The sequence below is a fragment of the Podarcis vaucheri genome, assembly GCF_965113315.1.
Source record: "Podarcis vaucheri genome assembly, chromosome: 6".
Taxonomy (NCBI): Eukaryota; Metazoa; Chordata; class Lepidosauria; order Squamata; family Lacertidae; genus Podarcis; species Podarcis vaucheri.
This window is the reverse complement of record NC_138764.1, coordinates 28889531-28913147: the sequence shown is the minus strand read 5'-3', so window position 1 is coordinate 28913147 and position 23617 is coordinate 28889531. Positions and strand designations below refer to the sequence as shown.

The 23617-nt window shown below is 44.1% G+C and overlaps 1 protein-coding gene across 3 annotated transcripts in view; it reads right to left on the bottom strand.

Annotated features, from left to right (window-relative positions):
* Positions 1–4805: 4805 nt before the first annotated feature.
* OLFM3 (olfactomedin 3) overlaps positions 4806–23617 on the bottom strand; it is a 178853-nt gene continuing 160041 nt past the window's right edge. For all 3 annotated transcript variants that reach the window (XM_082227944.1, XM_082227943.1, XM_082227945.1), the window contains exons 4-6: positions 22210–22429; positions 9638–9744; positions 4806–6217 (exon numbers count right to left, since the gene is read on the bottom strand). In XM_082227944.1, the coding sequence (XP_082084070.1) occupies positions 5540–6217; positions 9638–9744; positions 22210–22429 (1005 nt within the window). In that variant the 3' untranslated portion in view covers positions 4806–5539. The remainder of the gene's footprint in view (positions 6218–9637; positions 9745–22209; positions 22430–23617) is intronic.

Sequence of the window (23617 nt, the reverse complement as noted above, 5' to 3'; positions counted from 1 at the left end):
TAGTAGTTAAAGATAAGAACCATTTAGAAGTTTGTTAATACACAATAAAAAGTTATAAAAGAACAAGAAGCGTTTGTGTGGTGATCTGAAGAGGACAACGACCAGTCCTGACACATCCATCCTGTGTTTGTTGTGCATGTGGACGACTGCTTCCACCTGCAGCTCTTCCACGGCTGGACTGAATGGGTTTACAGCTATAAGATGGCAAAGGCAACATCATGTGAACTAAAAACCTTCTATGAACCATTCATCTGCATCTCTTTCCCCCAATTCTTCTTTGGACTTGTGAGCATCTGTTATCCAGTGTTCTGTTTTAGCTAGTGATTGCCGCATGAACTTAGTGGATCTGGCCTAGTGAGCTGAAAAGCATTTAGCACCACCAGGCTGGCCTGGAAATAAATATTATCCAGAAGAGAGTGAAGCGACTCGGGGATTAAGCTGCTGCATTATCCTGCCACACTCATCTCTTGGGGGAATTGATTATTGTCTTCAGCTTGGAGTCACTTCAGTGCCAAGAAGACACTCAAGCAAGCTGCTCTTCCCATGGTTGGCTTGGCATGCTGTGACAGATGACATCTGTGGAGCAACAATCATAATCTTAAGTGTCTCGAGCAAGAACTGCCAAAAAGGAGTTATGCTAAAAGGATGGGGGGAGAAGAAAGCATTTTGAGTTCACAAACAGAATCTGCAGACATCGTGATCCCTGATATGGCTATGTGGCTTTGGATTACCACAAACAGCTGGAGATTTGTTCATATTATTAGGAACTCTGTTGGGAAGCTTCCTTACGTGTATAGATGTGCATGCATGTGCACTCACACATGTGTCCATGTGCACACATGCAGACACACACCCTTTCTACGCTACAGTTGAAGAGATAGAGGCGATATTTGATTCAGTTCACATTACCTAATCAACACTTTCTGAGTCAAGATATGAACTGAGACGCAAACCCTCGTTTGCAATCTGCACTTACCCAAATTTTGTAATGCAGTTCTCTGGTCAAGTAATGGGTTCAAAAATGCATGTATTGGGGTAAAGTGTGCATAGAAATGCATGTATAAGTAAAAGTTATATACACAAATGCGTTGTTGTTTTTTTAAAAAGTTTTGCAAAAATGTATAGGCAAAATTGTTTACAGCGGTGTATATAAGGAGGAGTTCAGGCTAAAATGCTTCTGAATTTTCATGTGGTCTTTTTTTTTAAAAAATCATATATTGATGTGGATGGAGATGTAGAGATTTGAATTTCAGATTGGAAAAATAAGAAGCATGGAGAAAATAAAATCAATATATTCAGCCATCCCTAGTACACCATTGTGGTGCTCTCGAGATATTGTGGACTACACCTCCCATCATCTCAGAATAACCATGGATTCTTTGGTTCAAGGATTGTGAATAATGCAAGGCTTTGGATGTTTTCCTAACCGGAAAAGGAAGTAATAGAGGACGGATATCTGGCCATTCTTTGCTGAAGTCCATGGTAAAAGACCCCACTCCTCTCTCTTTCCTGCCCTCTCCCACTGCTCTTGTCTCTGTGTTCTTGGCAATATTCTCTGACCCTTTGAAAATAAATAAGATAGAAAGACCACAACACATTCGTATTCCATTATTGAGAATACCCCCCCCCCCCAAAAAAATGCTGAGAATGTTTCAGAAATCTGCAAGATGGTCATTTAGAGCTTTAGAGTTCCAAACAGGCAAATAGGCAGATGTTTGGTCTTCTGGCTGCTGATGTCACAGAAGCCCTTCTTTCTGTATTTACAGAGTCCTGCTGGGTCTAGAGCAGCAGTTCTCAACCTGTGGGTCCCCAGATGCTGTTGGACTACAACTCCCATCATCCCTGAGCTCTGGCCTTGCTAGCTAGGGGTGATGGGAGTTATAGTTCAACAACATCTGAGGACCCACAGGTTGAGAAAGGCTGGTCTAGAGGGAAATAGCATTTGAAAGCCTCCCTCCCAAGCAAAACAGCAGATTCGCCAAACAGATTCCCTTCCCACCAATGGTGCCAAGAGGAAATTGTAGGGTGATGGAGCCAGAGTCAATGACAGGCAGGACCAAAAAAGTCTACTTTTGTGTCCATCTTGCTCCCAGCTGAATTATACAAGACTAAGGAGAAGGCCTTGGACTGGCTGTCAGAAAGCAGGTTCAGGTGTGTGGTTATTGAGGGCAGACTAAGGTTGGTGGGGCAGTGCCCCAATTTGCCTTCCCCATTTGCTTTTCTTGTGTTATCACCATGTTGCTGTTTTGATGAAATAGTTCAGGAGATGGAAGCAGCTCTCCCCAACACTCATGTGCTTATAGACAATCATCTGGGACATTCTTACTGAGATTTCCTTTGTGCTCATTATATGCAACAGACACATTTTGAGTTCAAAGGTGCAATAGGGCATCTTTGCAACTGTAACGTCAGAGACAGGTGAAGTGTGCACAGATGTGCCTTATGGCCGGCTTATCACTTGATATCTTTACTTTTGGGTTATGTACACTTGCAGACTGGCGACTAAATGTGTGCCCTGACTCCCATTGACTAGCAATGCAGATGACTGCTTCCACCAACATTCATGAGTACAACACAGAACCGTTAATTCCCTCCAACTTTCCTCCGATGAAAATAGGGATGTCTTATTCCATACTTTCCAACATTTCTCCGATGAAAATAGGGAGGTCCTATTTCATATCCTTCAGCATTTCTCCAATGAAAATAGGTATGTCCTATTCCGTGCCCTCCAACATTTCTCCGATGAAAATAAGGATGAAAATAAGGATGTCCTAAGGAAAAGTGGGACATTCCAGGGTCAAATCATAACCCAGGATGGCTTCTGTAAATCTGGGACTGTCCCTGGAAAATAAGGACACTTGGAGGGTCTGAGAACCATAGATGGGAGTCGCTGTATTTCAAATCTACTATATTTTCCAAGGACTGCAAACATGGTGTTTCCTGCTTGGCAGGGGGTTGGACTCGATGGCCCTTGTGGTCTATTCCAACTCTATGATTCTATGGTGCTCTCCAAAGGTTGTTGAGCTACAGCTCCCATCATCCCAAGTAGTTTGGCCAACCAGGGATGATGGGAGCTGCAGTCCAATACAGCTGTACTGGAATACACAGTAGAGAATTCCACAATGAGGAGTTAGATTGATGTCCAGCAGTTTCCCCCTTCTAACGCCCTTGGCTTACCAGGTCTGCATTTATCACGGCCTGCTATCCGTACCTCTCATCAACACAATGAGAGTTAATATGATTTCTTTGTACTCAGCATTCCTTCAGTAGAAATGCTTAAGGCTCTAAAGAGGATCAAAGGCTTGTGATCTGTTACAGATAAGCCAAGACAGGGTCTCATACCCTCCGACTAGGGAATGCGGGAGCTTTTTGTCTGCGTTAGCATTTCTTTTCCCATACTTGAAAGTGTAAGGAAAGGTATAGACCAGGCACGTCCAACTCCCAAGAGACTGTGATCTACTCACAGTATAAAAAGACCAGCTGTGATCTACCCATTGTCATTGCTAGGGGACGGCTGACCAAAGTTGTTGAGCTTTTTTTTGGGTGGGGGGTGGAACACATAGGCAATCACTAACAACACAATCAATCTGAGACACCCCCGCGATCAACCGGTCATGCTGGTATAGACCATGGGAAGGCCACAGCTTGGTTAACCCCCTTTTTAATAGTGCATGTTGTTAGGGCCAATAACGCACAACCCAGGTGGGTGTGATTAATACACACTTTGCCCTCCCCAGTGTAAGACAACTGCATAAACCTGAGGGAGGAAGACACTGTCCCTGAGAATCCAGTGTAAGACCAGCCCAGGACAGCGCTGCCCATCACCCAGCTTCAGCTATGAGCAGGTGCGCCCACTGCCAAGTCTATATGGGTTTCCAAGCAGCAGCAGGAGCCTGAGTTATGCAATTTAGGTGGTCTCCTTGATTTCTGTCTAGCTGTAATGTGCCTGCTGAACAGGTTTTTGTTGAGTAGGCAAGCCTACTCAACAATGTATGGTTGACATGCATTCTATTAAGTACTGTGTTTTTCGCTCTATAAGACGCACCAGACCATAAGACACACCTAGTTTTTGGAAGGGGAAAAGGAAAAAAATATTCTGAATCCCAGAAGCCAGGACAGCCAGCAGGATTGCGTTGTCTGTCCTGGCTTATGGGATAGCCACGTGAGCCTCTCCCGGGCTGTGGAGGCTGTGCGCAGCTAAGCAAGAAGCCAGGAAGCGCAGTGATCCCGCTGGCTGTCCTGGCTTATGGAATAGCCAGGAATAGCAATATGGAACATAGCCTCTCCTGGGCAAGGGGAGTTTTCATTCCCTGCCCGGGAGAGGCTGTGCGCGGCTAAGGCTCCCCCAAGAGCCGCGCTCCCTTTAAAGAGCATGCGGAGTGTGTGTGAGGCTCTTGGGGGCTTTTCCCTGAGGAGGGAAAGCTCCACGTGGCTCTTTAAAGGGAACGCTGAGCAGAGCCTCCCGCCTGCATTTGCTCCATAAGATGCACACACATTTCCCCTTACTTTTTAGGAGGGGGAAAATGTGTCTTATAGAGCGAAAAATACGGTAATTTCTTGTTTTCAAATGACGCATATTTTTATGTGTACTTTGAATTTTTTTCTTAGGTCTTGTTTTTACCTTCTAACTTCAATGGCCAATTCTGATGTACATTTTATGTTTTATGTAGACCGTGGTTTTGCCAGTTAAGCAGTATTTACATTTTTAAAATGGGCAAACAAATAAATTCATGTATGTAGTTCGGAATTGATGACTGCAGAATTTTCATATCCACACCATTCCAAAATGGACCCATCAGACCATCAAACTTCAATATATTTTATAAAAAATAGTTGACTTTCACAGAAGTGAAGAGATACAATTGCACAATGGTGGACACAATGGTATAAATACATATCACTGAGAAATTGCTTGCAAGAAGTTTAAAAACAGACTGTACAGCACCGCATCTGAAATTGTGTAACAGCCAATAGAATTTTACTTCTTTTCACCTCTAAAGAAATCTGATTCTTAGCTATTTGACTTTAGAAGAGAGTGTGGTTGTTGTTGTTTTAAAGAGAAACCCAAATAATATCGATGCACATTCTATTTCAGATTACTGTCCAAATATATTTTGATGTTGAGCAATTAGACAGATTGCTTTTGTTTAAAAAAATGATATATGGTAGAAAAAGACATTCATGCAGTTAAGCCACCATTAGTCTCTGACTCTAATATAAGGCAGATCATTAATCTTTTTTATTTTATTTTTTTAAACAATGTCTTTAGCCACTGAAATAAACTTTAGTGCTTTCCATGACAAAGTCATGGCAGGCCTGGTGTAGAGTTAAGAAAGTTACCTCTAATCCCATCTAGATCATTTTAAATAAAGGCTCCGCCATATTTGGAATACATTATACTGTAGAAAAAGCTCCCCCCCCCATTTCCTTTTTTTAATTCTTACTGGAAAAAAGAGAACTTAAGAGAAACCCAGCAGAATGCTTTTGAGTTCAGCACAAATGACACTGCTTTCAGGTGGCCGGAATATCAAGGTTGAGTTTATGTGTCATCCTCAGTCTTAATTATGTGGAAAAGAGTGACATTGAACAGGACTTGGTGCCCATTATTCCAGGCATACAGAGCTCGATCTCTGGCATTGTAGTCAAGCATGGATATATGAAAATATTGATTATGAAAGGGGATATCCGTGTATTCGTACGTGGAGGTTTTCGTGGAATAGGAGTAGTACACCTTGGCTCCAGTTAAGTGAGAATTGGTGACGTACAAGGTGCCACAGATCATGAAGGATTCGCCAGCACTTCTCTTTGGGTAGCCAGTGCTCCAGCTTTTCATCACTTCCAACGTGTCCTGGTTCAGCTGGCTGATGACGATGTTGCCCGCGTTCTGATTGGTTGCGTAGACAGCCCACAAGCCAATTTCGTCCGCCATCAGGTCGATATCCGAGAAGCCGCCCCAAGTGTATGGGTAGACGTTGTGGAAGCCGGCGTACTCCAGGCTACGCTGAGCCAGCACCCGGCCCGTATCGAAGCTGTACTTGATGATGATGTTGCTCTGGTATTTGTTGAAGAAGAGGGAGCCGTTGTAGACAACGTGGTTGGTTCCTGCCCACTTGAAAGGGAGGTTGTATGTCCTCGACTCGGCTCCGCTGACAAAGTCTGCTATCGATTTGTATTCACGGACTATTTTGTTGTTGGTGTAACTGTCCATATACCAGACCTGAAAGCGAAAAAGAAAGAAAGAAAGAAAGAAAGAAAGAAAGAAAGAAAGAAAGGAAGGAAGGAAGGAAGGAAGGAAGGAAGGAAGGAAGGATAAGCTGTGAACTTTGGACAGAAGCATAATTTGCAAGTCGGCCTATCATCTTAAATGCATTGGCTATTTAATCTTTCACTGGAGTCTTTCCATTTGCCACGCAAATCAAGCAAAGGAAAATCAGATCTGATCGGGTTTTGTTGATTGCTGGGTTTAGAAAAAGGGGAACAGCCCATGTGCACACAGCAGGGCTCTGAATTTCTCAGACTGCCATTTCTCAGACTATGTTCCACAGAACCCCGAGGTTCCGTGAAGCGGTCCAAGGGGTTCCTCTGAGAAAAGAACTGTATTGGCAGACAAGCACACACAATGTGTGATTTCTGTTGAGCTGTCGCCATGGGAATTAAATGCACCATTCAAGCAATTTTCCTGGGATTTCCTTCCCTTTCCCCCCTTGCTGGGTTCTCCAAGATTTAAGTCAGTAGAAGAGTTTGGATTTGATATCCCGCTTTATCACTACCTGAAGGAGTCTCAAAGCGGCTAACATTCTCCTTTCCCTTCCTCCCCCACAACAAACACTCTGTGAGGTGAGTGGGGCTGAGAGACTTCAGAGAAGTGTGACTAGTCCAAGGTCACCCAGCAGCTGCAGGTGGAGGAATGGGGAAGCGAACCCGGTTCACCAGACTACGAGACTACCGCTCTTAACCACTACACCACACTGGCTAATGTGCAGGAGTGCCGGCTTCTAGGGGCTGAGTCCTTTTGAGTCCCTGCTATATTTTTGGAGTAGGGCCGCCCCCCCAAAAAAAATTTCAGAGCCAAAGAGGGGAGCTGAGCACAGTGTGCCTTCAGTAGCTGGCTCCTCCTCCTCCAACCCTAAGGAGAATTGAAGCACCAGCGGTGGTGCCAAGAGGAGGCAGAGGATGAGCCACCAGCCACTGAGCTGATTGGCTGCCATGTTTGGCTCCGCCCCGGCTCCTCCCAACATCCTGACATCACACTGCGATGTTGACACCCCCAATTGCCTTTGCAAGTTGGTGCCTCTGCCGAGGTGTCATTGCTTGCCTGCCACCCCAGTGCTGTGCCTTACTGCCAGTTGGCCAAAACGGAGAGGGGTGAGGCAGTGTGTAGCTGGTGTGGTGCAGGCTAAGCAGCAGAGTCCATCTGACCCTCCCAGCACCTCCACTGCCTCACCCATCTTCTCCTCTTAAGTGTTGAGAAGCCAGGTGAGCAACACTGCTCTGCCTGCCCTGCCCTGTTAGTGTGCTATGTACTGTTCAAGAACGTGCAGTGGGAATCCCTTGCCCCCTTCTAACACTGGCTAGAAAGAGCTCTTAATGCTGGCGAGGAGATAAGAGCTCTAACTAATAGGAGCAGAAGGCTTAAGGAACACAGGCTTCTCCTGGCAGAGGAGTACAGGAGACCGACAGCAAAGATTTCTAAGTCTCAAACAGGGTAGATAAAAAATCAATGTTTTTTAAAAACAGTTGAATCAGTTTTTTTAAAAAAAATTAAATCAGATTTTTAAAATAAAATGCTTTTGGAGGAATTTTTTTTCTAAAGATAGTTTTCTATTTAAGTTAACATTATATTCCAATGGCTATTCATCAGGAAATAAGGATTTGTTTTAAATTTATCATGTGGGCTAAAACTCAGTCTAAGTTTATACACACACCCACACACCCTGTTTAACCACATCAGTTAACAAACATGGATACATATGCTACAATGTTATTGTTTTAGTTAAATAAATTGTTTAAATTGTTATTAAGGAATGATTATTTTTCTCCTTCCAATAAAGTACAGCAGAAAACGTGTCCAAATATAAACAATAATTTCATAATTACCTGTCTTTGTATTTCTAATAGTATAACCAAAGCAGTAATTTTTGATATAACTGTAAAAACTACTCTGGAAATTCATTATTCCAAAAATGAAACTTTCATCTGGTTGTAAATATTAAGATCATACCAGAAAGAATGAGTCTTTCTGTAAAAAAAATGATTTAAATCAAGTCTTACTGACTAGTGATTTAAATTGATTTATATCAAATCCACCCTGTTCTCAAACTTGCCACTTTTAAAAGTTACTCCTCTGTTGTGAGCTCTCCTCATAATCAACTCTGCCCCCTTTTAATTCATTTAAATATATTCTACCGTAAGTGTTCTGCTGAAGTTTTCTTTAAAGTAAAGGGTTCCACTGGAAACAAAAAAATCGAGAACCGCTGCTTTGGACAATAAGGAGAATGATGTGTAGGTCATGGTAATATTAGACCCTTCACTGACATGGCTGTCATGTCTCCATGTTGATCCACCCCATGTGGTTTGCCCTGATTTCATGTTTATTAAAAGGGAAGGGTTGTGCACTGCATTCAGATAGATCTCAAACTAAACCGGGCTGATTTGGGGGCAATCTGGACATAGCTGAGTCAGGCTGAGACAGCCCTGGATAGGGCTGGGCAGGCCAGAGAGATCCGGGGTTGTCGTGGGGCAGGGCATGGGAAGTAGAGGCAGGCACAGGTGGGAAGGTGAAACCGTAGAAAGGTGGAACCGAACAGCTGGCTGCACCTTTGTGGCAGAAGGTAGGGGTGGGTGTGAGTGGATGCCGTTCTGGCCTGATCTCTCCTTCCTGCCTCCTGAAGCAGCACCGCACAGGATTGAATCCTAAGCAAAAGATTCGATTCTGCATTATGCTGGTTGCTAATCCTTTCCATGGGGCAGCAGCACCCTGCAGGATTCGGTCCTCCCACTTGTAAGCAAATAATAATAATAATAATAATAATAATAATAATAATAATAATAATAATAATAATTTATTTATACCCTGCCCATCTGACTGGGTTTCTTCAGCCACTCTGGGCGGCTTCCAACAAAGATTAAAAATACATCAAAATGTCACACATTAAAAACTTCCCTAAACAGGGCTGCCTTAAGATGTCTTCTAAATGTCAGGTAGTTGTTTATCTCTTTGACATCTGATGGGAGGGCGTTCCACAGGGCGGGTGCCACTACCGAAAAGGCCCTCTGCCTGGTTCCCTGTAGCTTAGCTTCTCGCAATGAGGGAACTGCCAGAAGGCCCTCGGCACTGGACCTCAGCATCTGGGCAGAATGATGGGGGTGGAGACGCTCCTTCAGGTATACTGGGCCGAGTTGTAGAGCAGATGTATTGCATTTAGAAGACCCTAAGTTTAGTCCCCAACATCTCCAGCCAAAACATTCTCAGGTAGTAGGTGCTCAGAAAGACTTCTGCCTGAGGTTGGAGAGAGCTGACAACTGGACTGAATGGACCTATGCTGTGACCCAAGTATAAGGCAGCTTCACATCTTTCACTGACCAACTGGTAAAATTCTTGCCCGGCTCCCAGCAAGAAATAATAAAAGTCACGTACTCTGTTATTTTTCTCAGGTGCTAATGGATCTGTCATCCAAGCGCCAAACCGGGTTCCCGATGTCTTGACTGTAATAGGGCCAGTGATCTTCATCAATTTGCCGCAAGCTGAAATGATAAGAAACCAAAATGACTCTATGAAAATCCCTTCCAAACCACAACGTTGGCTGACTGTGCTCTTCTTCCAGATATAAGTGCTGTGAAAGGAGACCAAGTAAGAAATAAAAAAAACAAACGCTGGTGATGCCCGAGTGCTTTTTGTGCCGTCCAAAAAAGAAGGATACTTTGTTCAAGTTCTTTAAATGAAGAGTTTGAAGGATGCAGACAAGACGTGGTGTAAGGATTTGAAATAACTAGCACTTCAGTGGTATATCATTCTTTCTTATTGTTTTATGTAGCATGCATATAATAAAACCGACAAATGAAACACTGCTTTTTCAAGGAACATTTAGGTTGATTAAAAAGTAGCATATGGGATGCGGGTGGCGCTGTGGGCTAAACCATTGAGCCTCTTGGGCTTGCTGATCAGAAGGTTGGTGGTTCGAATCCCCGCGACGGGGTGGGCTCCCGTTGCTTGGTCCCAGCTCCTGCCAAACTAGCAGTTCGAAAGCACGTCAAAAGTGCAAGTAGATAAACAGGTACAGCTCCGGCTGTAGGTAAACGGTGTTTCCGTGTGCTGCTCTGGTTTCGCCAGAAGCGGCTTAGCCATGCTGGCCACATGACCCGGAAAAACTGTCTGTGGACAAACGCCGGCTCCCTCGGCCTATAGAGCGAGATGAGCCCCGCAACCCCAGAGCCGTCTGCGACTGGACTTAACTGTCAGAGGTCCTTTACCTTTACCTTTAAAAAGTAGCATACAATGTTTCTGGTTCTTCGCTGTTGTTGTGTTGTGACTTTTTAATGCATTGCCTTATTTGATTGGTGTTTTATTACGTATTGAGGTTTTACCTTACTGCTAGTGATCTATATGGCTCAAAAGAAAGGATATCTATATATGATATCCACGTACATACAGTGATACCTCTGGTTGCGAACGGGATCCGTTCCGGAGGCCCGTTCGCAACATGATTGGAATGCAACCTGCAGTGGCATTTCTGCGCACGTGCAGATTGCAATTCACCACCTCTGCGCATGCGCGTGACGTCTTTTGCGCATCTGCACATGCGCGAGTGGCGAAACCCGGAAGTAACCCTTTGCAGTACTTCTGGGTCGCCGTAGGATGCAACCTGAAAAAACGTATCATGAAGCAAACAGAACATGAGGTATGACTGTATGTGTGTATATATTTGTATGTGGTATCATGCCTGAACGCATGGGTCCATACCCAGGAAGCTTGTACAGCTATCATTGGGTTTTTCTACTTGTAAGAGACTCTGCTTCCACCCAGAAATAAGGTTCTGGCCTTTGGACCATTGGCTGGAGAATAGCATGCATCTCCTTCTTCCCCCTGCCTCCTGATCACATGCTTATACTCTAATTAAATGCCTAAATCCTAATTAGAGGTTTACATCCTAATTAAGAAACAATGCAAGGCCCCTTTCTCTAGATCATCCTGGGTGAGATTTAATTTTTATTGTTTTGTATTTATTTATTAAATGGAAAGAAACAAGTGCGGTCCTCCTCTGAGGGCACTGCAAGAAGAAGAGTTTGGATTTGATATCCTGCTTTATCACTACCCGAAGGATTCTCAAAGCGGCTAACATTCTCCTTTCCCTTCCTCCCCCCCAACAAACACTCTGTGAGGTGAGTGGGGCTGAGAGACTTCAGAGAAGTGTGACTAGCCCAAGGTCACCCAGCAGCTGCATGTGGAGGAGCGGGGACGCGAACCCGGTTCCCCAGATTACAAGTCCACCGCTCTTAACCACTACACCACACTGCAAGATGCTATCACATAAGGTTTTTTCTCCAACATGCTAGATCAGCCCTTGGATCAGGGAGCCATCTACAGCCCTAGCATTCATGGATTTCTTTTTTTTTTTGGGGGGGGGAAGCATGTAAAAAATGCACCTTCTTTTCATCAAAATGACTAGGATTGCATTGGGCGAATTTGAACAAGGTTGAGTGATTTGTAGACGACAAGACGACAAGTTGCCCTTCCACGTGAATGAAAATGCTTAAATGAAAGTTAGTTTTAGGACTGCTTTGTTCAATCTGCATATAACTAAGTAGGTCAAATTGGAGACAAGCAGAACAGGCTGTGTGTTCTGACTGCACCGGCCAAGTTATGACTTCATTTCCTACACTTAAGTTACTGGAAATGAATGCGCTATATCATCCGAGCCTATTCTCATTCTGTAATAATGGGGCAAGTGCTTTGATAAGCTGCCTTGAGGCACTGAATCCATTGCTGGGCTAAATGGATATAATGGAAATATGTACAAAGTGAATAGGCACTCAAGTCAATCAGCTACATTGGATGAAAGTAGATGTTGCAGGAACATCCGTTCTGTGTGTGTGTGTCTCTCCCTTCTCCCTGGAAACATCTAGTATAGGGATGGGGAATCTGTGGCAGTCCAGATGGAGCTGGATTTTATCTCCTTCCCATTTGAAGCTAGGCCAGTAGAGAGAGGAGAGGGAATTCTCAGTCACAACACTCCATTTGTGGAGTTCTTGTTATCTTGATGTTCCCCTCAATCCATCTTTTGGGAGATGTTTCTTTATGACTATTTTCTTGGATTAGGTCGGGTTAAAATATATATGGCATAATAACAACATTTTACTTAATCAGAAGCTGTTTGTAAAATTAAATCAAATAGTCCTGTTTTTCTTCATTTCAGAGCAAAGCAAGTCGGTAGGCTTGCGCAGAAATATAGGTCTTTTCGAGACTCAACAGGTGCACAAAATACGGGGGAAATGTAACTTTCAATGTAAATAGGGAATTGATTTCAGCATCACAATCTTTACAACAGAGAGGACTTGGATGTATCAGAACATAGCGAAAAGACTGTATCCACCACTCTTAAATCTTTCATAAAATGAGATTTTGAGGGTACCTCTTCTCTCTCTCTCTCTCTCTGGGGGGTGGGGATTACAGAAGTAAAAGTACTGGAGGTGTGAAACCCAACGGGGAGCTTTAATACATATATTTTGGGTTCTGCCCTCCTGTCAAACCATTTTGGAAAGAAGTTATGGAAGTAATAAAAAAGATGAACAGACATGGTATAATGTTAAATCCTGAAATATTGCTTTGGGGTTATCTGAAGGATCGCATCTTGCAGGGGGGACTTAGAAAAGGTGAACAGTTTACTTAAAGTAGCAATACATAAGTGATGGCAGCGATAAGAACTTCTTTAATATCCTCCTGGACTGAGCAAATTTTGACTGACTCTAACCAAAATTGGCGTATTATGTGAGGTTTAAAGAAGACTGTTTGGAATAATAGTTCATTGAAAAGTGAAGTTTTTTTAATAAAAAAAATCAGTAGAATATGAAATAGCAAGATAATATTAAACCACATATATTATTTTAATTGCAGCTTTGCTCTTGCCAACAGTAGGGTTGAAGGCTGGGAGGCCAACAGTAGGTGGAGCCAGAGGCAATGAGAGGCAGCACCAACTCATTCTAATTCTATCTCCTTCCTCCTCCTGTCTGAGTTTTACAAGGTGCAACACTGAGACTAAGAAGGAGGAAGCTTCTTAGTAAGGAAAGATAATAAGAATATATAGATGATTTGAGAAGGTTGTAGAATGCAAAGATTATTGTAAATTGTATAATGTGGAGGAAATCGAGTGGAGGCGGAGGGAAGTGGGAAGAAGGAGAAAAGAATAATATGATGGATTGAGGAAATAGAAATGTAAATGTATGGGTGGGTGGGGAGGAAATAGTGTTGGCTTCGGTATATATGTATTGTAAAGTAATATGTGAAAACCAATTTAAAAAAGGGGGGGGGAGAATAAAGCAGGAGGACTATAGGTCTGGAAATCCTGTTTTCCTTATCTTCAATATCCTCAAACCAATGTCCTCATACAAATGTTAGCTTGCATTTGCAAAGCATGCAGTTTAAGATAAATGTGGTGGTTTGAAAAAATAAAATAAAACACTCTTTGTCAAACTCAAAAAAAGAAAGAAAGAAAAGAAGAAGAAGAACGAAGGAGGAAGGTGACAGGCCGTGCCACCCCCTGGACTTGTTGCAAGTAGGAGGTTAGGTAGTCAAGCGGGCATTTGCTGAAACACATTGCGCATGCTGTAGTGGTGCCTGGGAGCCCTAGAAGTCACGTCCAAGGCCCCATGGTGCAGGGGCTGAGCACCCACCACAATTTTTTGGTGGGTGCCCAGGCCCCTAGGACCTCCTGGTGCTGGCGCCAGTGTGTTTGTGGGTGGACATTACTACTTTGTTATAAACGGCTCCTGATGGCCTGCATGAAATGGTTTCAAATTTTATTTACAGTGGTACCTCAGGTTACATATGCTTCAGGTTACATACGCTTCAGGTTACAGACTCTGCTAACCCAGAAATAGTGCTTCAGGTTAAGTACTTTGCTTCAGAATGAGAACAGAAATCGTGCTCTGGTGGCGCAGCAGCAGCAGGAGGCCCCTTTAGCTAAAGTGGTGCTTCAGATTAAGCCAGTGGCGTAGCGTGCGTTGTCAGCACCCGGGGCAAGGCAAGTAATTTGCGCCCCCTAACCAGTGGATTTGCGCCCCTAACCCCCAGATGTTGCGGCCAGTGTGGCCGGTGCGACCGGGCCCCCCTGCACCCCCCACGCTACGCCACTCTGCAGCAGTAGCTTCAAAACCCACCTTGCCAGTTCCCAAAGGGCACCATGCACAGCAAAATCCAGCGCCTTTCGTTTTTCTCATTTATTTTTATTATTACTATGTATCTTTAAAAGATAAACATTCAGCGTAACAAAGAACTTAAACCGGAAGCCTTTCTTTAGCACACACACACACACACACACATCCTTAGGGGGATGATCCACCACTCATTTACTCGTGAGCAAGCCCGCCAAACTTGCTGACGAAACCGAAAGCCTCTTAACCCGCTGGCGAGAGGCTTAGCCGGGCCTCGCCCGCCCACCGGCTTCCTCTCGGAGGTTTTTGGGGAGCGCAGGGCGCGGCGAGGCCCGGTGGTGTGTCGGGGTGCAGAGGCTGCCCGTGCCGGCCAGGCGTCGGTGGCGGCGTTGGCGCTGCTGCAGCGGCTGCTCCTCCTGCGAGCAGTGAGTGGAGCGCAGCCGCAGCGGCGGCTGGGGGGTGCGCGCGCGCTAGGGCCAAGGCTGGCGGTGGCTGCGGGGAGCCCGGCGGAGGAAGGAACTTGTCCCTTCCCTCTGGACTTGCGCCCCCCAGATGTTGCGCCCGGTGCGGCCGGCACCCTTGGCACCCCCCACGCTACGCCACTGGGTTAAGCACAGTTTTAGGTTAAGTAAGGACCTCCGGAATGAAGTAAGTACTTAACCTGAGGTACCACTGTATTTAATTTAAATACACTGCACTTCCAGTTACACACAGATACAAGCACCAAAACCTCTGCAAAGCCATCTTCTGAAGTGGCTATGATGCTTCTCCCACAACAAAGGCTTTGAAAAGAACCAACTCTTTCAAAAAAAAAACAACTTTGTCAGGAGCCAATTCTTCCAAACTGCTTGGGTTGATAATCAAGGGGGGGAATCACAGAAAAGAAAGTGAGCTTGATTAATGAGCCTTCACAGCACTCTGAGTTTCGGCAGCTGCGGACCCTGCATTTGCATGCAGGGAACGGCTCAGGATGACAAGGTAGGCCCTGAAGCACGTCTTCGTGTGAGTGGTGAGGATGATGGATCAGCCTGTACTATTTTGAGCCGCTTAAGGCCTACACTGGAAACTGCTGGGAGAGAAAATGACTTGGAGAAGAACACCCAGTGACTGACCCACGAAATACTTGACCTTGGGAACATATCAAGGGATGGATCGGCACTGATGGATGGAACTGTAAGTTCAGGGCAGGAAAGCAACGGAGGAAATACAGGGTCCCATTTGATTCTTGCTGAAATCCTCCCCAATGATTGACTTCTTTCTCGAAGTCTACCCACCCAGTATTCCACGTCAAATGTCTTCTTCGCTCACTATTGCATTCACCAAGAAGCTGATCAACGTGACTTAAGGGGAAATTAAAACTAAGTCAATCACTTCTTACAGAGAAACCCTAGTAATCCCCCTCTCCAGTTTATAACAGCAATAATGTGCACACAATTCTTCCCCTGTCCCTGACTGTCTAGATCTCTTACTATTTGCACCAAGGTAAGTAGAAATTAAAGGTCCATATAGCTAAAGGTATGGTTTTCCCACTAGTGATGTATGGAAGTGAGAGCTGGACCATAAAGAAGGCTGATCGCCGAAGAATTGATGCTTTTGAATTATGATGCTGGAGGAGACTCTTGAGAGTCCCATGGACTGCAAGAAGATCAAACTTATCCATTCTTAAAGAAATCATCCCTGAGTGCTCACTGGAAGGACAGATCGTGAAGCTGAGGCTCCAATACTTTGGCCACCTCATGAGAAGAGAAGACTCCCTGGAAAAGACCCTGATGTTGGGAAAGATGGAGGGCACAAGGAGAAGGGGACGACAGAGGACGAGATGGTTGGACAGTGTTCTTGAAGCTACCAGCATGAGTTTGACCAAACTGCGGGAGGCAGTGGAAGACAGGAGTGCCTGGCGTGCTCTGGTCCATGGGGTCATGAAGAGTCGGACATGACTAAACGACTAAACAACAACAACAACAAGTACAAGTGTGTTTCTATGGATGTTCACAGAGTGTAACATAACTAATGATATAGTTATCTTAGCCAATCCACTCATAATTGCCCATGTGGTACTGGTAGGACCTTGATTCTTTCACCGTTTCAAATAAACTGAACCAATTAGTGTTGTCGTTCAACAAAATCCTTGGAACCTGTGTTGTTCTCCGTTGCCTTTAGCTGTTTCATTAATTTCTCCACAAGTACCAGTTCTAAAATGGCTTTTTAGAACGAGACGTACTTAAAAACAAGCCGCACAGTGCAAATGATTCCTCTGTGGAAAGGGAACCCAGTCTTCACACTGTTCTGTGTGTGGAACCTTACCGAAAGGCATTATACCAGAGTGGTCAAACATGAGCTGTGAATTATTGGGGCTTGAAATTGCACCTCAGCCATGAACTCATTGGCACCTGGCATACATGGGCAGATGCCAGGGCACCAACACTGTCGTGGGTCCCACTACTAAGAAGAGTTGGAAGGGACCCCAGGGGTCATCTAGTCCAACCCTCTGTAATGCAGAAATCCCGACTAAAGCATCCATGACAGATGGCCACCCAACCTCTGCTTAAAAACCCACAAGGAAGGAGAGACTACAACCTCCTGAGGGAGCCCGTTCCACTGTCAAACAGCTGCTACTGTCAGAAAGTTTTTTTCTCATGTTTAGTTTGAATCTCCTTTCTTGTAACACTGGTTCAAGACCAACCCTCCAAAGCAGGAGAAAACAAGCTTGTATCCTCTTCCATGCGACAGCCCTTGGGATATTTGAAGATATTTAATACAGTGGTACTTTGGTTCTCAAACTTAATCCGTTCTGGAAGTCCGTTCCAAAACCAAAGCATTCCAAAACCAAGGTGCGATTTCCCATAGAAAGTAATGCAAAATGGAGAATCTGTTCCAGACTTTTAAAAACAACTCCTAAAACAGCAATTAAACATGAATTTTACTCTCTAACGAGACCACTGATCCATAAAACGAAAACAATAAACAATGTACTGCAGTCACACAAACAATCAATCAATCAGTAGCTGAACTGGGTTCCACACAGTGACAAAAACAAAACAAAAAGAGCCACAAAAACAAAAACCCCAAATAAATAGCAAAAAAAAAACCAGACAGACCTCAGCGTAACACTCAAAATGGTAGTGTTGCACTCAAATCGTCAGCGTAACACTGCAAACGGAAGTGTGGCACTCAAAATGGAAGCGTAACACTCAAAACGGAGCACGTTTGGCTTCTGAAAAAAGTTTGCAAACTGGAACACTTACTTCTGGGTTTTCAGTGTTTGGGTTCCAAGTTCTTTGAGTACCAAGGCGTTTGAGAGCCAAAGTACCACCGTACCTGCCCTAGACCCTCTTAACTTTCCCCCAAGCTTCGAACTCTTGAGCAGCACGTGGGGGCTGGATCTAGCCATGGCGTTAATTTCCCACAATATCCCTGACTGAGCCTCACTTTATGGCTTTGCGGGGAATTTCAAGGATGGCCACCACAGGCAGGTAAGCCCAAGGCTCACTGAAAGAGTAAGGGTCCCACCAGAGAGAACGTTGCTGAGGGACCTCTGCTGAGGTACTTCTAGAGAGATATTTAGTTGTAAAGTAATACTACTGTTGTTGTTGCTAACAAAATTCCTCTGGAAAACAGATAGGAAGAGATCATTTTTAAAAGCTGCACAAGGCTGCCATGCTAGCAGGGGTGAAGGCAGTAGAGGAAATGAAGGAATCCTCCCCTGCTATGCCCTTCTGTCACCTCTGAAATGAACGGCAAATATTAGCAATTCTGAATGCATTAGGAACAGGTCGGGTTTCTTCTGACTCTCCTGCTAGCTGCTGAAAGGGACTCCTTTAACATCACTAATATGAGACTCATACCAATGTTTTGGTAGCAAAGGACTGTCAGGAAGACAAACGCCTTTGCTGCCAGTGTCTATTAGGGACATAATTCGGGATGTGCAGCTATAGTTTTGAGGGAGAGCAGTGTGGGCTGTAAAAGCCATCTGCCCGGTACATTTTCTACAAGGGCAGAGATGGTCAGACTTTAACTGGAAACAAGAGCTGAGCCCCACATCTTGCAGCAGAGAAAACACTGGCTCACCCTCTGTGGGCATATTTGACAGGTGGGGTGGGGCTCACCTGACGTAATATGATGTCAGGTGATCACACTTCAAAGGAAAAACCAGCCCTATGGTTGTGCTGCTTTCCTTGGCAAAAGCAGAGCTTGCCTTTGATGCTGAATTCAGTGCCGAAAGCAATACCCCCTTGTGCCAGGGATGGATGGCGCTCGAGAACACTGTAAGAACATGCTAGCTCTGACTGGGAGATCCTAAATGCAGCTGATCCGGGGGGGGGAGGGGGATTGCATTTGGTGCTGAATTTAAAAATGGGGCAGGAGCAAGCATTCAAGTACTAGCTGCACTTCATATCTTCCTGTCCCCATTCATTATGAGGTTTTTATGTGCATTTACATGCAGGTGGCGCTGTGGGTTAAACCACAGAGCCTAGGACTTGCCGATCAGAAGGTCGGCGGTTCAAATCCCTGCGACGGGCTGAGCTCCTGTTGCTCGGTCCCTGCTCCTGCCAACCTAGCAGTTTGAAAGCCTGTCTAAGTGCAAGTAGATAAATAGGCACCGCTCCGGCGGGAAGGTAAATGGCGTTTCCGTGCGCTGCTCTGGTTCGCCAGAAGCGGCTTAGTCATGCTGGCCACATGACCCGGAAGCTGTCTGTGGACAAACACCGGCGCCCTCGGCCAATAAAACGAGATGTGCGCCGCAACCCCAGAGTTGGCCACGACTGGACCTAATGGTCAGGGGTCCCTTTACCTTACTCAAACACAATCGACCAACTCTGCTTCAGGCCTTCCCTGTTGATGCAGACAAGTCTGAAGTGGAGCTGGCGTATTTGGTGTTGGAAGTGAGGCTTGCATATTCATCCCTGTCCTCTTCCCACTTCATGCATTCAGGCAAGCACCAAAACGGAGCAGAAGCCCTAAAGAGATATTACTTATGATTACAGTGGTACCTCCGGTTGCGCACAGGATCCATTCCAGAGCTCCGGTCGGATCCCGAGGTTTGTGTATCTGGGGGTGGCACATAGAGCACATCTGCACATGTGTGCAGGGGCGAAACCCGGAAAAATACTTCCAGGTTTGCCACGCACATATCCCGAAGGATACATAACCAGAGGTGAACATAACTGCACATTTATACCTCACTTTTATTCCAGGTCATCCCTTTCCTCATTTTATCCTCACAGCTCTGTGAAGTAGGTGGTTATCATCATCATCTCCATCTGTAAGATTTATATACCACATATATACCATATATATTTTCACAAGATGAAAATGCAAGATAAAACAGAAACAAGAAAACAACAACCTCTCCTCTCACCTCCTTGAGAGGCATTGACTGGCCCAAGGTTAGCCAGTGAGCTGCCTAGTTGAGTCAGGATTTGATCAGTCCTTAGTCTAGCACTCTGATCACTTGCATGCTGTTTAGATTTGCACTAGACAATTCCTTTCTGTTCATGTGCTTTATTTTTTGCTTTCTCTCTTTCACTGTGTTATTTCTAGTTTCAAAGGGAGACTCTGAGAATGAATTATTGAAAGGATAACTCAATCTAGAGATCATCTTTTACCTCTGACTCAGTTCATTTGCCTCCAGGATCCACTAGGATTCATGACACTGAGAAATATCTATACAGTTTTTCAGTTACTATGCCGTTTACCGCAGCAGATCCTACTTGGTAGGAGAGTGACACAATCTAGAAGACAGTGATGTGGATAATCCTGCTATTCCCCATCTTTGACTAATTATTTTCTTTCAGTTAATTGGGCTCTTTCTAAAGATGCAGGGTTGACAGAAATGAAGGGTGAATGTTCTTCTTCAGAAACTTTGTAAGTTAATTCTTATGCACTTGCAGTTCTTGTGAAGTTAGTACAAGTGATCTTCCGTTCCCACTTTCATTAACTGACTAAGTTCACCAAACTTTAAAATTCATGCTGCCTTTTATCTTAGATAGGATGGATCAATATGATGCAATGGAGTGCTTGCATGAATGTGAGAGAGGCTCCCTTTTAGGAAACAAGGCAGACTTCACCAACCTGATATCACCCAGATGTTTGGGGCTATAACTCCCACCAGCCCCCAGCCAGGCTGAAATAAGGAGTGAGCCTTTACATAAGAGAAGTGGCGAGCGTGGAGACTGCTCAGGCAGAAGTCCCAAGATGATGCTTACTTGTAATTAAGTTCCACAAGAATCAGTGAGATTTACAAGAAAAATGTGTTTGGGGTTAGAGCCATAAGTTCCAGCATATTTTCAGGAGCAATCCTGTTGAATTTAACAGAACTACCCTAGTACATAAGGGTGTCATAGTTTTAAATCGTGGAAGTTTGGCATATTGATTCCTTAAATACAGTGGTACTTTGGTTTGCAAACAGTCTGGTTTGCATACGTTTTGGATTACAAACACGTCAAACCCGGAAGTGATGTGTCCCGGTTTGTGAACTTTTTTTGGATTATAACCCAATTTTTTTTGGGGGGGGGATTACGAACAATTTTTGGGGGGTGAAAGTGCGCCTTGGGTTACAACTTGTTTTGGTTTATGAACGGACCTCCAGAACAGATTATGGTTGTAAACCAAGGTACCACTGTAAATGAAAGTAAAGGAAACAGAAACTATGCCACAAATCAGAATCTAGAAATACCTGGATTTAAGCCATTTTGAGGAAGCTTCAGGCATTAAAAGATGCACCGATAGGTGGAACTGCTGTGTCCCACACTTCAGCATTCAGCTTTTACCTCCTAACAAGCCGAATCATTTCACGGGCCCAGAAGCCTTACTGTGTTGGAATTGAAGATGGATGAACTACCTTTTCCAGTGCATTTGTGTGTGTGTGTGTGTGTGTGTGTGTGTGTGTGTGTGTGTAAACGAGCAATGGTTTCCTACAGCAATCTGGACACAAAAACTTAAAATGTAAAAAATGTAAAAATGCTACAGAGGGTGGTGAGTACAGCACAAGATATTTCCCGTGAATCCACTGGATGAAATAGCGGAAGAACGTTGCCTCAGGAGAGTGAGGAAAATTCTCAGGGATGATTCACACCCTGGCCGGCACTTTCTTGATCTCATGCCCTCAGGCAGAAGATATAGAAGCATGATTAGTCGCACCAACAGGGTAAAGAACAGCTTCTATCCATGGGCTGTTAGGCTGCTGAATGAAAAGATAACAACAGGGCAAGTGACTTCCGGGTTTTGTGAGCGTGCGTCAGTAAACGAGGGGAATTAAGACTAAGAGAGCTGGGGGGGGGTGCTTGTGTAATCTCACTGTATACAAGTTGTACAAGTGACAATAAAGTATTTCAAATGCATGATTAATGTGTCAGTGGGATTTTGCTGCATGCACATGCAATAAAACAGAGGTGTATAGATGGGCCATTACTCTTTGAAATTGTGCTTACCCACCAAGCAGGTGGTGTTCCGAGTATGTATATTTACATGAAAAATTGTCTTTGGCTGAAAGAGGAAGAGCCAAGACCCTTGGATTTTGCAAGGGGGTCTATTGAGTCAAAGTACATTTTAGCATCTGATTCCCTCTTAGAAAGTAAACGAAAAATAAAAATGCCAAAGATAAGCTACAAAGCAAAGGAAATTGGACTATAAGACTATTGCTTTCCCTGAGCTGAGCTCCAAGCCCTTCCCACTCCTAGCCTGTGGGAAAGCACTGTGATCAGAGGCCATCTTCATCTACTGCCACAGGGGGGTGCAGTGGGATGCCAACCTGTGCCCCTTCCCTGATGTGTTGGATGGCTTGAAACTGCATTCAAACCCACATGCAGCGGGATGAAATGGGCCATGAAATTGTGAACTTACTAAGCTTTTTCATGCAGTCTCGAAGCCTGGTTTCCAAACTGAGCACTCGCTGGTGGAGTTCCTCATAATCATAGGCGCCAATTTCCTCCTGGATCCCGGTGAGGACTGAAGACAGATTTCTAATTTCCTCTTTGAACTGGGTGATTAACTTAGCATCAGTTTTGTACTGTTCCAAGACTGGTATCAGTGGCAGGAGCTCATCCATCTTTTCTTTCAGCTCCTGCGAAAAAAGCAGTGAAGTGTGCATTAGGGAAGTCTAAAAATGTTACGTCCTCTAAGTTCTTTAATAAAATTCTTTTATGCTTCTTATCAAATCTTTTTTTTTTTTTTCCAGATAAATTTTTATTAGTTTTGCAACAGAAAAGAATAAAATAAAAGATATGCTTGACAAACACAGAGTAAAAAAAAAATAATAGTAACACAGCAACCAAACACACCATATATACAATAAAATATTATCACCTATCAAATTAACATTGTCATCTCTTTCTGGACTTCCTTCAGCCTGCCCGTAAATCTTCCGCAATAAATCTCTAAAAATACACATTGCCTAGTTTGTATTGCCGTTGAACATTCTTCTACCTCTATTTTCCGTGAGCAATACCTCTTAAATTTTCACAGTGCTTCTCTAAATCCCCTTAACGATATTTGACCTTTACTAATATATTCCAAGTAATCCACATACTTCCCCCAGTCCTCGATAAACTTTTGGTCTCTCAAATGTCTAATCTTTCCCGTTAATCTATCCAGATCCGCGTAGTCTAGTACCTTCGCTCTCCACTCCTCTATTGTTGGCATTTCCTTTTTTTTCCACTTCTGAGCAAGGATTATCCTTGCTGCTGTAACTGCATAGTAAACAAATTTATGGTCTTTCTTTTTTATCTCGTTCCCCAACATCCCCAGCAGGAAGATTTCGGGTTTTTTAGCAAACGTATATTTTAACACCTTTTTTAATTCGATGTATACTTCTTCCCAAAATTTTTTCACTCTCCCACACTCCCACCACATGTGGAAGAAAGCACCCTCCTTCTCTTCGCATTTCCAACATTTACTGTCTACTTTGTACATTTTAGATAGTTTCACAGGTGTTATATACCACCTGTAAAACATCTTCATAACGTTCTCTTTCACAGTCATACATGCAGTAAAGTCCAGACCTTCTTTCCATAAGATTTCCCACTCTTCAAACTGTATAGCATGACCCACATCACTAGCCCATCGAATCATCACTGCCTTAACTTCTTCATCTGCCAGGTTCCAATCCAGCAGCATCCTATACATTCTAGATATTATTTTCACCTCTTTATTTATAATTTCTGTCTGGAATTTTGATTCTTTGTCTGCATACCCTCTATCTTTGGTCTCTTTTCTAAACATCTCGTTGATTTGGAAGTGGTGCAGCCAGTCA